The sequence below is a fragment of the Mobula birostris genome, chromosome 5 (assembly GCF_030028105.1).
Source record: "Mobula birostris isolate sMobBir1 chromosome 5, sMobBir1.hap1, whole genome shotgun sequence".
Lineage (NCBI taxonomy): Eukaryota > Metazoa > Chordata > Chondrichthyes > Myliobatiformes > Myliobatidae > Mobula > Mobula birostris.
Window position 1 is genome coordinate 9,041,844 of NC_092374.1, and position 18,551 is coordinate 9,060,394.

Here is an 18,551-nt window from a genome sequence, read left to right on the forward strand (position 1 = left end):
AAGGGGGTGTAAGGAGCTCCGACCCTCTGCTCACCTGCAAATCACCCTCAGGCAAGGTGTAGAAGCCGGTTAGTCACCCTAACACCCCCACCCCCCAAATCTGGAGCAGGTGGTGGATGGTCGTACGAGCAGCTGGTGCAGATCACAAACCCTGGCTATTCAAACAATGACACCAAGCAGACAATCTCTGAAGAGTATTGATAATATCAGGGGTCACCCATCTTGTAAAGACACTTCCCAGAAGAAGGCACCTAGGCAGAAAACTTTGTGAAGACCAATCATGATCATGATACCATGATCACCCAGGTCCTGCGACACGTCACATAATGAAGTTGATGTTTTCTAAAATAAAAATTGTCAAAATTTCAATGAATTTAATTTGATTTTCTTTCCTCCCCCAAGTCCCGGCCACCATCCTGAGTCTAACTCTTGTGACTGATGATACTGGAGCCACTCTCGTGTGCAAGGCTGAAGGGAACCCCCCTGCAAACATCACGTGGATTGACCTTGAGAACAGCACACTGCCCATGAGCAGCAGCGAGATGAGAATCACCGGAGATCTGGAGAGTGTGGGAAAGCTGGTGCTGCCCAGGCCGAGAGGGAGCTACCGCTGTGTGGCTGCGAATCAGCACGGAAATGACACCCGCGAGATCCACCTAGCCAAGAAGGGAACAAGTGCTTGGGTGCTGGCTCGCTACATTGTAGTGTCCACTTTGACACTCGTTCATCTGGTTGTTTTTGTTGTCTGGTTTTTGAAGAAAGGTGAGCTGTCCAGTGATTGGTCCATTCTTCCAGGGTCTGGGACATTTCACAGAGGGGGATAGACACAGAGGCCATTCAGTCCCATAACCCAGTTCCACCATAATTGTATGATGGCCCATATCTACTTAACCTTCTGTCAGCCCCCTTTGTTCTGGGCACAAACGCATCGGCTCATTGAAATATACATTCATCGCAATTTATAAATTCTCCCATTAGATGTGGAGAAAGTCCATCTCCAAAGAAAAGAAACAAAATTTATAAGCATGTCCACTTACCTGACTGGGAGGAAGAGCTTCTTGCCCTACTTCTGGATGGACCGGGTCTGGTCTATACTAAGTCCCTTTTGATCTGAAATCTGTGTCACAAATTGAACTGTCACACTTTCTCTCTCTCAGAATTTCTCTCATTCATGCTCTGTCTCTTTTGCTCTCTCTCAGATACATTCTCTCTCTCATTTTCACTCACTCTCACTCTTCCTCGTGCTCTCACTTTCTTGCAGTCTCTCTCTCTCTTTCTCACACACTATCTCTCTGTCTCTTGCTCTCTCTCTCGGGAATGCTTTCTCATGCGTGTATTCTCTGCTACATGCACCACATTCTCTCTCCCTTCAGCCCTTTACTTCCGCCGCCCTTTCGTCCAACTGGCTACGCGCTCCCCAAAGGTCCTTTTATCAATATTGAAACAAGTTTGATGCATGCGAGGCAGCACACAATGCTCTGGAGGAAGTATGCAGGCCAGGCAGCATCTACAGACGGGAATAAACAGTCAATATTTCGGTCTGAGATCCTTCCTCAGGACTGCAAAGGAAAGGGAAAGGCGGTCCGAATAAGAAAGTTGGGGGAGCGGAGGAAGAAATCAGGTGATAGGTGAAACCAGGAGAGGGGGAAGGGAGCGGCATGGGGTGAAGCAAAGAGCTGGGAGAGGGTTAGAAAACCATGGAAGAAAGGAAAGGAGGAGGAGCAGCGGATGGAGATGATTGGCAAATAAGAAGAGAAGGTGTGGGAGGGAAAGAAAAATGGGGAATGGTGAACAAAAGGTGGGGAAAACAATTGCCGAAAGTTCGTGAAATTGATATTCATGTCATCAGGTTGGAGGCTATCCAGACAGAATATAATGTGTTTCTCCTCCAAACTGAGTGTGGCCTCATTGTAGTAGTAGAGGAGGCCATGGACTGACATGTTGAAATGTTAATAGGAAGTAGAATTGAAATGGGTGGCTCCCGGGATATCCTCACTTTTCTGGCAGACAGAGTGTAGGAATTTGGCGAAATTGTCTCCTAATCTATATCGGGTCTCAGTAATATACAGGAGGCCACACCAGGAACAGTAGATGACACCAACTGACTCACGGATGAAGTGCTTCTTAACCTGGAAGATTGTGATTGAGGAGATCTAGGGGCAAACATGCCACTTGTTCTACTTCCAAGGAGAGGTGTCGGTGGGGAGATTGGTCAGGAGAGGTGAGTGGACAAGAGAGTTGTGTAGGGACCGATCTCTGCGGCAAGTGTTTGCGAGAGAAAGATGTGCTTGGTGGTGTGATCCTGTTGGAGATAGTGGAGTTACAGAGAATTATATGCTGGATGCGAAGGCTTGTGGGGTGATAACTGAGGACAAGTGGAACACTATCCCTGGTGTGGCAATGGGAGGATGAGGTGAGGGCAGATGTGCACGAAATGCAAGAGATACAGGAGAGGGCAGCATTGAAGGTGGAGGAAGGGAAGCCCCGTTCTTTGAAGTAGGACATCTCAGTTCTTTCTAGAAGGTAAAGCTTCATCCTGCGATGCAGTGGATACAGAGATCTGAGAAAAGGGAATGGCATTTTTACAAGAGATTGTTTGTGAAGAGGTATAGTCAAGACAGCTGTAAGAAACAATCAGTTTATAAAAGGTATCAGCAGATAGATTGTCTCCAGAGATAGAGAGATTGAGAAAGGGGAAAAAGGTGTCAGAAATAGACCAAGTGAGTTTGAGGGCAGGGTGGAAGTTGGAGCAAAATTCATTAAATTGATGAGTTTAGCATCAGTGCAGGAGGCAGCTCCAATATTATCGTCAATGTAGTATTGGAAGAATTGGAGAGCAGTGCCGGTGTAGGCTTGGAAAATGAACTGTTCCACGTTGCCAATAAAAAGTCAGGTATAGCTGGGACCCATGCAAGTGCTGTGGTTATACCTTGGGTTTGAAAGAAGTGGAGGAGATGAAGGAGAAATTGTTGAAGGCGAGGACCAGCACTGCCAGATGAAGGAGAGTGGCGGTGGAGAGGCACTAGTTGGGTCTGTTGTCCAGAAAGAAATGGAGAGCTTTAAAGTTTTCCTGATGGGAGATAGAAGTATATAGGGACTGGACATGCATACTGAATAAATACATGTGTTCTTTTATAGATATGGAAACATTTGATAAATGTATTTTGTGCCCTAACATTTAACTGTTGTAGTCCTAAGTAAATAGAGTGAAGAGGTGTAAGGAATGCTTGCCTTCATCAGTCAGGACATCGAGTATAAAAGTTAGGTTGGGTCATATTTGTGGTACTGTATGCAGTTATGGTTGCCACACTACAGGAAGTATGTGGAGGCTTTGCACAGAGTGCAGAAGACGTTCACCAGGATGCTGCCTGAATTACAGAGATTGGTTAAACTTTAATTGTTGCTCTGCAGAATCAGAGGCCAAGAGGCAACCTGATAGAAGAATATAGATTTATGACTGGCATTGAATAAGTTGTAAAGTTCTTTTTCCAAGGGTGTACATGACACATATGAGAGTGAGGTGAGAGAAGGAAAGTTTAAAGGAGATTTAGAAGATAAATCTGCAGATGCTGGAAGTCTTGAGGAACACACATAAAGAGCTTGAGAAACTCAGCAGGTCAGTGATAAAGGGAGGAATAAAAAGTTGATGTCTGGGGCTGAGAGCCTTCATCAGGAGGTTTTTTTACACAGACAGTGGCAAGTGCCTGAAGTGCACTGCCAAGATGATGTGGTAGAACCAGACAAGATATGCATTTGGCATAATCATATGGGCACATGAAAAGGCAGGGAATGAGGGAATAGAGAGGTGTTGATCATGTTCTGGCAGATGGGATTGGATTAATTTGGTAATCAGTGTTAGTGGCTCGGTGTTCTTTGTTCTTTTCTAGGGGATCTGCTCTGCACCTTGGAGAAGGTTCAGAGGAGGTTCATGAGAATTGTCCAGAGAATGAAACAGTTAATGTATGATGTCTCTGTGCCTGTACTCACTGGAGTTTAGATTGAGTCCTGATTGTAACCTATCAGATATTGAAAGGCCTAAGTAGAATGGACGGGCAGGGTATGATTTCACTAGTGGGATAATCGAGGACCCAAGGGCAGAGCAGAGCCTCAAAATACAAGGATGACCCTTGAGAACAGAGCCCCTTCCCTTAATAAATTGGAAACCAAACTCATTAGGGAAAAAGCACCAGATTTTTTAGTATTTTTTCCATGATGTATTGGGTAAATTTTATTTTCACGGAGAAATCCATCTTTGTGTACAAGTCAAGAAATACTAGTTTACAAGTGCATGTTTGAAGGGAAAGATGATCCTTCAGTTGCTACTGTTGGGGCTCCAGTTAAAGGAACCGATGTAATTTTCACATTGAACGCCATTCAATGTCATTGGGAACTAGATCTGCTGGGATCTGCTCCCCTACTAGAACTCCCGCACTCCTTTCACTCAAGAACCCGCACCCGTGGTTCACTTAAGCCCCTCTGGACATTTTGTTCATTTAAAGTGACCTTTCGATGCTTACGCAACAGCAAACACTTCCATTGCATACTTGCACGGTAGAATATCCCTCAAACCCCTCCGGACACTTCGTGACCTTATGGAACAGCATCAACAACAAACGCTTACACGGCATACACGGTACTGTTGCGGTTAGGACAACGCTTTACAGCGCCAGCGACACGCGTTCAATTCCCACCACTTGTTCATTCTCCCCATGACCTCAGGGTGTTCCAGTTTACTCCCGCATTCCAAAGACGTACTGGTTAGTAGGTTAACTGGTCACACAGTGTGACTGGACTGCGCGAATTTGGGTCAAAAGCGTCTGTTACCGTGCTGTACCTAGAAAATTAAAATTAAAGTTAAAAATGTAGCATTAGTAACACAGTCAAACGTCTCCAGGGTCCAGACGGGATCTATAGCTGAACTTGGGAATACTGTGAACATACATCTACTGTTGCTTCTGGACACATCTTCAGTGATGTTCCTGGAATCATCGGGTGTTTTGGGTCTTTCAACATCATACACCCTCCTCCAGGTGACCCAGCCGGGGCTGATCAGACCACGTCTCCAGTGTCCAGACGGGTTCGATAGCTAAACTTGGGAATAGATGGTAGTGGATGATTAAATTCAGCAATATTTCAAGGAGCAGTATTGGAGTGGTTGGGAGATTTTGGAGTCCTGCTCCACCCTCGCGTCAGCGGAAGAATCACTGGGCCTTGTTTTGGCGCCGGAAATAGTTGATAAACAAGAAAACAGAAGCATTACACAGCCCACCCACCCACAAGTGAAAACCTCAATAGAAATGTTTTTCACCTTTGTGTCTTTGACAGGTTTCTGTCAGCGTGGAATCTGTGTTGATTCCAGTGTAGCGATGGTGTGAAATCACAAACAGAGCCAGGTAATGGTGAGGGGGATGGGGGGGGGGGGTCGGGTGGAGGGGAAAATCCGCCTTCACATTGAGGACATACTTGATAAAGCAGAGCAGAGCTCAAATACCTGTTTATTCACCATCTCTTCCAGCGTCACGCCACAGGAATCTCGCGGCTGGATCACCAGAGCCACTCCCCCTGAAGTCAGTTGTTCGGTCGGGTTATAAACAGTAGTGTCTCGCATGTACCTTGCGCTGCATGCTGAGCGGTCGCATCATCGGTTGGTATGAAGGCTTCAGGCACAGCATCGCAAGAGGCTGGAGAGTGTTAAAGCGTTAGCCGCTTTCTTCCCAGCATCGAGGCTATCTTCAATGGGCGGTGCCTTGAGGAAGGTGCATCCATGCGGGGGGACATGACCTCTTCGCCTTACCACCATTGTACAGCAGGTCCAGCAGCCTGAAGGCCCACACTTCAATGAGGAACAGCTTCTTCCCCTCCATCATCAGATTGCTGAATTGTCCACGAACGCAAATTTACTTTTCCTCCCTTCTGCAATTTATTTAGTAGTTTTTATGTATTCATGATATTGCCTTGTACTGCTGCCAAAAAACAGAATTTCGGTATCAATATGTGTTGCAATCTTTAGTTTACTTTATATTAGATCATAAGCAATGACTAATAACAATTTGGCTTGCTCCTTCCTGATTTGCCGCACTGAGAATTTTTTAAAACTTTTTCCATTTCGGACATGACTGATGTATGTTATAGACTTGGAATGTTGGTTGTCCATCTGGTGATGCACCGCCGGCAGTTCAACAGCCTTTGTAGCAGCTTTCAGTTCCACACATTACAGGCGCTGTGGACTGGGTCACCGCAGCAAAATGTGTCAAAATGGACTTCCTCATCTGAAGCTAACCATTGATATTGCAAAGCCTCTCAAGTGTTTTTAACCACAAAGTTCAGGAAACTGCAAGGAGTCTTCTTTCCACCAAGCCTGCAAAGAGACCAGTGGTGCTTGAGAGCTTACCGAGAGAAGAGAATGCTATTCTTTCTACTTAGCGCCATTGTCCTGAGTGTCTCTGCAGTGTGTAAGTATCTTGAAATAAAAAGCAGTGAAAGGTTTTTCTGACTGTTTTATCTGTGAAAAGTGTAGGAGCTGGAATGAGTTCGCAGTGGCAACTGAGCAGGTTCAATTATGGGTCTCATGGACACACACAGTCTTTCAGAATCTGTGCTCTGTGTGTGTGTGCGTGTGTCTGTGTGTGTGTGTGAAGGAAAACTTGAAAAATCTAATTAAAATGTAATGGTTGGAGTCACCAAGGCTGAATCCTGTTCTGTACCCCACGTCTCTGGAGGGAGAGATTTTTTCTCGAGTGGAACTGTAGGGCGGTGTGATCCTGGCACTGAGAGTGAGAGATTTTGAAATTGGAACAGATTCTGGGTGATTCCTTCAAGAAAGAGGGTCGGGGCCGGTCGGATTACCAATAGTGTCTCTGATAGGAGCGTTCAACACCGGAATTGGTGAGGGCTAAAGGAAGAGGGAATTTCAGTGTGAGGGTCACTGAAGCTGGAAGCACCGGTAGATAAGGTTAAGGAGGCAGACAGGAAACTGGCCTTCATTATCCAGTGCATAGAGTATGAAAGCAGAGAGGTTACGGTACAAATGTATCAACTATTGGGTTAGCCACTTGCTCTGTGTGCACGTCTGATCACAACTGACAGGGAGGACACAATTGTCCCGGAAACGCTGTAGAGGAGATTCAACACTCTGTCTCCTGAGATGGAGCATTGGGTGACATCGTTCAAGTTGAAGTTTGATTACAGTTTACCCATACATACCCCCGTTAGTTCTGTAATAGTACTGATAACCTTCCCCCACAAACCAAAAACCCCTGGACATTCCCATACAACACGTGTAAAAGAGCCAACGGTTCCGTGTGGGTAAATGAGCAATATGGGTCAGGAACCAGTCCCATTTCATGTCTAATTCTCGGTGTTAAATATGCTCTTTGACAATATTTCAAGTGTATATATCGATCATTTGGGTTTTTCGAAGCACCGGCAACATTATCCCAACAATCACAACACGCTGGAGGAACTCAACAGGTCGGACAGCACCCGTGGAAACGATGAGTCGGCGTATCGAGCCGGAACCACGGATGCTGCTCGACCTGCTGAGTTCCTCCAGCGTGTTGTGAGTGTTGCTTTGACCCCAGCATCTGCAAATTATTTTGTGTTTAGCATTATCACAAATCGCCTCTGTATTTTGTACAGTTGTCTCCCTGTTGCACTCTCATCCCAATGCTTCTGCCATGTCTCCTCAATACGTGTTTCAATAATGCTCTTGACTTCCGCTTTGCTAAGAGGGATCTGGACCTCTATTATAGACGATTTGAGCGATTGTTTAGCTATACTATCCACCTTTTCATTACCCTCCACTGAGCAGGAACCCAAAGAAAGCTTAATTCTACCCGATGTTTGGTCAGTGTATATAACTTGCATAGAATCTCCAATAAAATATCTTGTACACTTTCTGATTTTCTTGATTTGATCGGGGTTAATGCAGATAAACTGTCTGAACAGGTTACAGCCTTTTTGATATTATTTTCTTCTATCCAAGATACTGCACTCAATATTGCTATTAATTCTGTTGTGTACACTGATAAATGGTTTGATGTTCTTTTCCTGATACTAGTTTTGCACTGAGGAATGTAGACTGCAATACCTGTATGGCCAGATCTAGGGTCTTTTGATCCATCCGTAAATATTACAAGTTCATTTCTAATATGCCATTCTTGTAATATCTGTTTGATTCCATAGTTAGACTTTTTTAAACGTTGTTGCAGGTTTTTATCTACTGTATGCATTGTAAAGAGCCATGCAGGAACATCAGATATTGGAACTGTAGGGCTATATTCCATTTCGTGTAGACCATATTTTTGTGTTGCATCCCCAATCCATCCAAAACAATTTTTGAAAAATTTCAAATATACTTTATTCAAAAATAAAGTTATATTCAATTACCCATTCAATGACTGTCAATCCTTTACATATGTTTCCCTTAAGGTCTCTGGATATCCATACTTTTGGTCACCCACGTGGCACTCTGTTGGTTCACCTTAGCACAACACTGTCAAGGGGTATACTCCCTGCGACCCGACCACTCGTGTCGATTAATTTATTTGTTACATGTACATCAAAACATACAGTGAAATGTGTCATTTGCGCCAATGACTAACACAGTCGGAGGATGTGCTGGAAGCCGCTTGCACGTAAGGCGTCACTTTACAGTACCAGTGACACAGATTCAGTTCCCACTGCTGCCTGTAAGGAGTTTGTACTTTCTTCCTGTGACCGTGTGGGTTTCCTCCCACAGTCCAAAGACCTGCTGGTTAGTGGGTTAGTTGGTCATTGTAAGTTGCCCCATGATTAGGCTTGGATTAAATTGGCGGTTTGCTGGGTGCCATGGCTCGAAGGGCCTTTTTTCACGGTATCTCAACAAATAAATAAAAAGTAACGCCATGTCCCAGCACCAACGTGGCATGTTCACAACTCACTAACCCTAACTGGTATGGCTTTGGAGTGTGGAGGGAAACTGGAACACCCAGAGGAAACCCACAGTTTCAGGGTGTTTGAGAGACAGGGTGAATGTACAAACTCCTGAGAGAAGGAGGCAGGAATTGAATTCTGAACACTCACACTGTGCAGCATTGTGCTAACCACTATGTCACCGTGCTGCCCTTTCAAATCTGCTCTGATGTCAGTCAGTTATACTGGGACGTGGTGAAGTGGCCAAACTGTATTGAGAGAGAAAGAGAGAACATTGGCAGGCCAGGTTCCTGTACAGATGGGAAGTGGAAAATGTTATCTGCAGTCAGAATTTCAAAATCTTGTTGGTGTTGAAAAAAGCTTGTTCTGCTTGCAAGGATGAGAGCCAGATGGGAGATCAGTGGACAGGTGTGAAGGGACAAGGGAGTCACGTGGGAAGTTCTCCATAACTTCCACCATCTCCAACAGGATCCGACCACCAAGCACAGCTTTCACTCCTTCCCACTTTCAGCCTTCCGCAGGATTGCTCCCTATGTGACTCCCTTGTCAATTCATCCCTCCCCACTGATCTCCCTCCTGGCACTTATCATTGCATTGAACTTGCATTGAACCCAGGGGTTCTCTCTTCACCACAGTGGCATCTTCCTCAATCAGTATTACTGTTCAGTCTGTTGTCCTTTTCTCCTTTCTGAACATCTTCCTTCCAGGAATATCGAGTGCCCAGCCCTACCATTACTGTGAAAGATGCTGGTAGTCATTGTTACATCCTGTTTTCACACAGCCATTTCTGCCTTTGACTCACCAGCCCCGCTCAAGAACCTTCTGTCTACACTTGCTTCTCCAGTTACATCTGCCACTCCCAATTCTTTATTCATCTTCATTGTCTTTCTGTTGTCACCTGCCCAATTAGTTCAACCTTTCCCCCACCACATCAGTGACCCTCTCCCTGATACCCGCTCATCTTGCAAGGGTTTCTCCTGCCCCAAAACTGGTCCAACACCCTACAATTAGAGCAGTAACATTTCAAGGAGCCCTCAAGTGTTCTAAAGATCTTTATGGTGGAGCAGATGAGACATAAACACAAATAATCCGATTTTATGAGAATGCAAATCTTTAAACATTCCAGAGAGTAGACACTGATGATAAATTTACCTCCGAACCCATACCCGAGAGTCATGGAGTCTTGTCTGTTATGGTACACAACTGACCATGCCAGTTTCTGGAGAGTAGACACTCTGACTCTCTGGATTATGGCTAGCTTGCATGGCCCCTTTAAAGACTCAGGGCTGCACTGCCAATTGGTGGCCATGTATTGACGCCAGGATTTTAATATTTAAAGAGAACCTGAACAGAGGGTCAGTGCTCAATCACTATTTCAACTTTGGATTCTCATCTTGCATCTCACTGAAAACCCTGTCCTTGTCTCAGCCTCATGTCCTGTGTCGATTCTAGTCTCGGATACTCCAGCACAAGGGTCCAAACCATCCTTGGCATGGTCTCTCGTTACAATATTACTGGGAAACTTACTCTTCACCCCATCAAGTTCATGCGAAAAAATGCACCCACTGACATTACTTCTTCATTGATCTCAATTCATTTTCCTCACATTCCCCACAATTCTCCCAGTTTCTATTTCTCACCAACACACGGGCGGTTTAGAAAAGTCAGTTAAATAACAACCCACTTCTTCTGGATTTTTGTGGAGGGTCTGAGTAGGAGAAGCATCATTTCATCATGTTTATTCATTTCCATAGATGCTGCCTGACCTGCTGAGTTCCTCCAGCATTTTATGAGTGTATGTCTACATCAGCTCCACTGTGTGTAGCCATGTCTTACTGTCAAGTAATTCATTGGAGGGAGCTTCCAGGGAAGTGATGTAAATACGAGGTCTCTCTCTCACCTCAGCTTAGAGCTGTGAGAACCATGGCTCCAGTGAAGAGCTAGCATGGCCCAGGCAAGGAGAACCTCCTTGGGTTCACAGCCTCCCTTGTTCTATTTCTCTGCGCTTTTGATCTGTTGCAGAGTGACACTGCACAACACTGTCATAATTCAGCCCCCTTTCAACAGGGCAGAGACTCAGGGTGGGCACATAAATCACCCATGATGGAATGATGGAGCAGAGTCGATGGGCCAAATGGTCTAGATCTGCTCCTGTGTCTTATAGTCTTAGGACATGGTCCTCTAGTGTCTGTGGCCTCAGCTAGCGTTAATACCACATCTCTGTCTTCACAGCCGCTGATAATAATGGATGGACCATGGAGATTCCGGACAAGGTGACAGGGAGAGAAGGGAATTCCTTGTTTCTGTTTTGCTTTTTCACTCCCCCTTTCAATGAATACGAGGGGAACATCAGCATCATTTGGAAGAATGCGAAGGGAAACGTGACATTTTTACATTACACCAATTATCCATCAGCACATGGGTTTGAAAATCACATTTGGAACAACAAAGACAGTCGCTACCAAATTCTGGGGAACCCACGGAAGAACGATGCTTCAATAGTCATCAAACAACTGAGGAGCGACGAGAATGGAAAGGGATTCTGTTGTCAAATTGATTTCACAGAAGAATCAACAGGACAATGTGAAGAAGGTATTCGAACCAAAATAACAGGTGAGGAGCAGAGTCATTGCATCTGAATTCTGTTGAAGTAAAGAGATCACTGACCTCCCCCATCACTCAGTGTATTCTCCACCACTCCTGAGATCTGGGTGTCATGAGCAGGGCTGGCAGTTGTTGTCCATTCCTGTGTCTGCTCGGGTACATCAGAGGACAATAGCATGTTGGAATGCACTCACATCTGCAAAAGAGAATTTCAGAAAGAAATTGGGAAGGAGTAAAAATGGGATTTGAAATGTTGGCAGTCAGTATAAAGGACATTCCATAATGATTGACAGGTTTATTGGAAGTAAGAGAATGGGTAAGAAATGAGAAGATTCCTTCAGGGACGTAAAGGGAAACCTGTTGGAGATGAATTGGGTTCCATGTAAATGAAGACTTCTTATTGGTTTCCACCAGAGGGAATGACATGGAGGGTGGAGAGTTAGGGGAAGAGTACACTGAGCCTTTGGAACATGTCTCTAGAAGGAAGGAGGAGATCTCACTTAAATATTTTATTTAGTAATAAGACTCGGAACAGGCCTTTCCTGCCCAAGGAGATGCACCGTCCAGCAACACACCTATTTAACACTAGCCTCATCACAGGACAATTTACAGTGACCATCTAATGTACTAAGCAGTCTGTCTTTGGACTGTGGGAGGAAACAGGAGCCCTGAGGGAAACCCACGTGGTTCGTGGGGAGAACGTACACACCCCTTACCAATGGAGCTGGAATTGAGCTCTGAACTCTGGAACACCCCAAGCTGTAATAGCATCACGCTATCTGCTAGACATCTATGGTGTTGGCACACATTAACGTGAACAAATCCCCAGGGCCTGATGGGATTTTCTCAGGATGCTATGAAAAGCAAGGGAGAAGACTGAGGCTCCACATTCATTCCTGCATCTTCATGAGAAACACCTGAGGTCCCAAACGGCAGTCGAATAGATAATGCTCTTTCTTTAAACTACACGCCACTCAGCCTTACATCAGTAGTCTTGAACTGATGGGAAAAGTTCTGAGAGACATCATAAATGTTCACCTGGAAAGGCACGGACTGATAAACACAAGTCAACGCGCTTTAGTTCAGGTAAAATGATTTGTTGCAAATCCGAGTAATTTGAGCTAAGAAGGCCGATGATGGCAGGGCAGTAAACATGTTTTACATGGACTTGAGCAAAGGTCTAGAACAAGTTGCAAACGCTAGTCTAGTACAGAAAGTTAGTGCAGATGGCTTCCAAAGTACTTTTTTTTTAATATTTTCTCTTCGGTGATAAGCAAGGTTACAGGCCCTTCTGGCTGAATAAGTCTGTTCCACTCAGTTACACCCATGTGGCCAATTAACCTGCTAACCTGTACATCTATGGACCGTGAATGTGAGAGGAAACTGAAACCATGGTGGAAACACAGTCATGGGGAGAACATACAAACTCCTCACAGATAGCAATGAAATTGAACCCTGGTCCCTGGCACTAATAGCATTACGCTCACCGCTACGCTCTTGTGTTTGGCAAACTGGATCCAAACTTCACTTGTTCGGAGACAGAGTGTAGTGGCTGAGCAAAGTTTTTTGACTGCAAGTCTGTAACCAATGGTGTATCTCAGGGACCAGTGCCTGGACCACTGCTGTTTGTCATACATATTTTATATGTGATTAACTTGGATGAGAATGCAGAAGGATTGATCAAGAAATTTACTGAACATACTGAACTAGTGGAGCAGTATGTCGTGAGGAATGTTGTGAAAGGGACATAGTTAAGTTGGAAAAATTGGCAGAGCAGTGATAAAAGAACTTAATAACTGTTAGGTAATGCATTCTGCCCCTCGTTCTTCCCTGTCTTCCATGGTCCACTCTCCTCTCCTCGCAGATTCCTTCTTCAGCCCCTTACCTTTTCCGCTTATCACCTCACTTCATCCTCCTCCCCACTTCCACCTGGTCTCCTCTATCATCTGCTGATTTTACTCCTTTGCAGACCTGCCTTCTTATCCTGGATTCATCCCCCTCCGTTCCAGTACTGCTGAAGGATCTTGTCCCAAAACATTGACTGTTTATCTTTTTCAATATGATGCAGCCTGACCTGCAAAGTTCCCTAGGATTTTGTGCGTGCTATTCCAGAATCAAATACAATAAAACTGTATTGTTGTTGCTCAAAGTCAACGAGATTGTGGTGCTGCTCCAGTCCGTGCTAAACACATATTTACAATGTATACAGTATGACTGATTTTTTTCAAACATCCCGTATTTGCAGACAACAAGTGATTTTATTCATCCACAATGCTCAAAGTCCATTGGCAAGTCAGGGAGAAGCATTTGTCACGTGAACAATGGCCCTCTTCACTCACTCTCTCCCCTCCCTGGCAGAACAAGGAGTTTCCTTGCCTCTAATGTCCCTCCTCTTTCCCTTTGGAGCAAGGAGTTTATTTGCTCCCTATTTTTCCATCCTGGAGAGGATTGGATAAGACAGAGGGAATATGTCTGAAAGGGTGAGAAGGTTTTTGATGAGATCTCTGGTTGGTGAATGAAGGGAGAAAGCTGGAGGGAGAGCACAAAAAGTGGTAGATATTTGAGCTGCAAGATGCCAACCAGAGCTCCAAGAGTTATCCAGTAGATCAGGCAGTGTCCGTGTAGAGTACGACTGAACTAATAGAGCAGGAGTGGCCCATCCTGATACAAACCGAGAGAACAAGTTTGCTGAGATGGTTGTATTCACGAACACTCCATCTTGTGCACACGTGGCTGAGATGCTGTTTCCCGAGATTATAATGGGCTTCGTTAGAACAGTACACGAGCTCAGGGACAGATGAGTCAGAGTAGGAAGTAGATGAAGAATTAAACTCATTAGCAGGGATGAAATATTGTTCAATAAAATGTGGCGAATGCAATAAACTAATCCAGATTGTCCTTACATAAAGATGTCCAAGGTGCCAGATTATCACCAATGACTGTAAAGGTGGGAGATTCTGCAACACTTCCCTGCAACTTCACACCTCCTGACAAGAAACCCAGTTCCATCGGTATCATCTGGATGAAGGGGAATCTTCCAAATGTATCCATTGTCTTCAATCAGACTCGTTACCACTCTGCCAACCGACCCTACACCAACACTGTAAATGAAGGAGATCGATATGAGCTGGTGGGAAACCCAGAGCAGGGAAACGCCTCCGTCAAAGTGACGAAACTCAGACTGAACGACAACAGCAAATATTTCTGTCATGTTTGGTTCAAGAACGCCAAAACAACAGTGATTCAGGATGAGACGAGCCTGCAGGTTGAGGGTGAGTAAACATCTATCTCAGCATTCTGGGAACGATATAAACACATCGAACTTTTGTCAGAAGGAATGAGCTTCCAGTGAGGAGCTGGGGCCGAGATTGGCTCAATCCCCTTGGGCTCCATTCCTAGTCCTGGGCTCCCCAACCCCCTCACTCAGTACCGCCCCCAGTGGACAGAGACAGTGGATTCCAATCCAGGATAGGTGGAGCTTCCTGCCACAGGGTCAGAGGTTTAGACACTCATTTGGCCGCTGAATGACCAGACTGGCCTGAGCTATTTACATCTGTGTCTGATATTAAAGACCCAGAAGCTTCTACAGACAATCACCAATCAGTTTCCACACTGAGAATTTGTCGTCATTCTCCTGCTGGGTCTCTCCCATTCTTCATCTTTCCCAGAGCTGAGGGACTTTGTTCCCATGCACTCGAGAATAACGCTCCCCAAGTCACAGCCACAACCCTGGAGTTGTCCCTTGTAACTGATACTGTAACTGGAGGGATCTCCCTCTGCTCTGTCAATGGGAACCTCCTGCAAACATCACGTGGATCAATCCTGGGAAGAACTTAACTGCCCCTAAGCAGCAGTGAGGAGAGTCACACAAGACCTCAGACTATGTGAGAGATACTTCACCCCAGGCTGGGTGGAAGCGACAGCAGAATGGCATTGAATGAATACAGGAAAGACTTGAGTCAGATCTACCTACCCAAGGAGAGATTGAGTGCATTGCCCATTCGAGCTGCCACTTACGTGGTCTACTTTCTTGTGATTGTGAAAGATGATAGAAAATCTACAGAGCAGAATGTTGAGTCCATCTGGGTAGAAATTAAGAATAGTAAAGGGAAAAAATGACTGGTGGGTTTTGTCTATAGGCCAATTAATAAGAATATTGCAGTGGCAGAGGTGATTAACCAAGAAATAACTGAGGCTTTTAAGAACGGAATGTCAGTTGACGTGGGGGATTTTAACTTCTACATAGATTGGGTGTGTGGCACATGGCCAAGTGGTTAGGACATTGGGCTCACAATCTGAAGGTCGTGGGTTCGAGTCTCGGCCAAGGCAGCGTGTTGTGCCTTTGAGCAAGGCACTTAACCTCACACTGCTCCAGTCCACCCTGCTGAAAATGGGTACCAGCAACTGCTGGGGGTTATCCTTGCGATAGACTGGCATCCTATCCCAGGAGGGGTGTGGGGAGTCTCATACTCTCAGTCGCTTCACGCCAAGGAAACTGGCATAAGCACTGGTCTGATGGGCCACAAGGCTGGGGACAGACTTTAACTTTTTTGTAGATTGGGTGAATCAGGTTTGTCAAGGAAGCCTTGAGGAGAACTTCATAGAATGCATCCATGATGGCTTTCTTGAGCAGCATATTAGTGAACCTACAAGGGAAAATACTACCTTAGAACTAGTCCTGTGCAATGAAACAGGTTAGATTAACGATCTTGAAGTCGGGGATCCTCTTGGAAAGAGTGATCATAGTATGACTGAATTTCGCATTCAGATGGAGGATGAAATAGTTAGATCTAAAACTAGTGTATTATGCTTGAACAAGGGAAACGACAACGGGATGAGGGAGGAGTTGGCTAATGTGGATTGGGAGCACAGGCTATTTGGTAGGACAGTTGAGGAACAGTGGAATACTTTCAAAGAGATTTTTCACAGTGCTGAACAAACGTATATTCCAATCAAAAGTAAGGACAGTAAGTGTGGGGAAAGCCAGCCTTGGATAACTAAGGAAATAAAAGATAGTATCAAATTAAAAGCTCATGCGTACAAAGTAAGCAACAAAGAACAACTAAACAAGAAATAAGGAAAGGGAAGATAGAGTGTGAAAGTAAATTAGCACAAAATATAAAAGCAATATAAAAACTGTGACCCCTCCTCCAGATGCGATCGATCCTCTGCAGTGAACCCGGCACCCAAGCGAGGGTGGACACACACCGGGTTCCCGCTGACCGTACCTTTCCACCCTGTGCGTTTAAGGCTGATCCCCCGATCAGCCGTCCAAGAGCTTCTCACCGACTTGAGAGAGGCGCACCGCTTCCAGGGTCTCATTACCTCGGGTGTCGTGTGTCCTGCCTTAGCGAACCTGTCCCTTTTTATCCCCCTGCTGGGGTATCGCCTGTCCATCACTTCAGACAGTTCAGGGTTCAAAGGGGGAGCCGCTCCAGACAGCACTCTCTACCGTCCCTTCATTACACATCTCCAGATCGCCTGTCCATCACTTCAAACAGTTCAGGGTTCAAAGGGGGAGCCGATCTTGGCAATACCCAGACTGATGGCTCCTTCATTAACACCTCCACATGCTGCTTCATGTTCCTTATCTCTCCTTCCCCCTGAGGACAGGTGGCAGACCAACTGCTGATGTCACTGATGCTAACCCAGGCCAGCAAACATCTTAATTTTATGTGTATTCTCGTCACAAGGAAGAAAGAGCAAAACATTTAGAAAGGAGTGGTTCCATTAGACAGACGCAGCAGGGATTCAGAAAGGGCAAGTCCTGTTTGACAAACTTACTGGAGTTCTTTGAGGACATAATGAGTGCAGCGGATAGAGGGGAACAGGTGGATGTCATATACTTGTATTTCCAGAAGGCGTTCGATAAGGTGCTGCACAAGTGACTTATAAATAAGATATGGATGCATGGAGTCTGAGGAATTGTATTGGCATGGATAGTGGATTGGTTAACCAATAGAAGGCAGAGAGTTGGTATAAATGGGTGTTTCTCCGGTTGGCAGTCAGTGGTGAGTGGGGTGCCGCAGGGGTCGGTGCTGAGCCTGCAGCTGTTTACCATTTACAATGATGATTTGGAAGAGGGGACTGAGTATAGCATAGCAAAATTTGCTGATGACACTAAACTGAGTGGAAAAGCAAATTGTATAAGTCTGCAGAGGGATTTAGATAGATTGAGTGAGTCTGGCAGATGGAATACAATGCTGGTAAATGCCAGATCATCCACTTTGGAAGGAATAATAGAGGAGCAGATTACTATTTAAATGGTGAAAGATTGCAGCATGCTGTTGTGCAGAGGGACTTGGGAGTGCTTGTTCATGAATCGCAAAAAGTTGGCTTGCAGGTGCAACAGGTTATTAAGAAGGCAAACGGAATGTTGGCCTTCATTGCTAGAGGGATTGGATTCAAGAGCAGGGAGGCCATGCTGCAACTATACAGGGTTCTGGTGAGGCCGCACCTGGAGTACTGTATGCAGTTCTGGTCTCCATACTTGAGAAAGGATATTCTGGCTTTGGAATGAGGAGAGATTGAGTTGCCTGGGATATACTCTCTGGAATTAAGAAGAATGAGCAGGGATCTTACAGAAACAAACAAAATTTTGAAAGAGATAGATAAGATAGAAGTAGCAAAGTTGCTTCCATTGGTAGGTGAGACGAGAACTAGGGGATATTGCCTCAAGATTCAGGGGAAAAGATTTAGGACTGAGATGAGGAGAAACTGTTTTTCCCAGAGAGTGGTGAATCTGTGGAATTCTCTGCCCAGGGAAGCAGTTGAGACTTCTTCACTGAATGTATTTGAGATACAGTTAGATAGATTTTTACATAGTCAGGGAATAGGCAGGTAGGTGGAGCTGAGTTCATGGACAGATCAGCCATGATCTTATTGAATGGTGGAGCAGGCTCGATGGGCCAGATGGCTACTCCTGCTGCTATTTCTTACGTTCTTATGTTTTTTCACTTTCTGGTGGTTGAGCAGAGGTGAACAGCAATGACAAAGGTACAAAATTGTGGGTGTTGATGGGAGTCCTCTGGGGA

General features: G+C 45.2%; 1 protein-coding gene across 1 annotated transcript in view; it reads left to right on the plus strand.

Annotated features, from left to right (window-relative positions):
• Positions 1–18,551, plus strand: part of LOC140197474 (uncharacterized) — a 58,353-nt gene that overhangs the window by 4,608 nt on the left and 35,194 nt on the right. Inside the window, exons 3-5 of the mRNA XM_072257435.1 lie at positions 403–762; positions 11,146–11,526; positions 14,427–14,789. Of these exons, the coding sequence (XP_072113536.1) occupies positions 403–762; positions 11,146–11,526; positions 14,427–14,789 (1,104 nt within the window). The remainder of the gene's footprint in view (positions 1–402; positions 763–11,145; positions 11,527–14,426; positions 14,790–18,551) is intronic.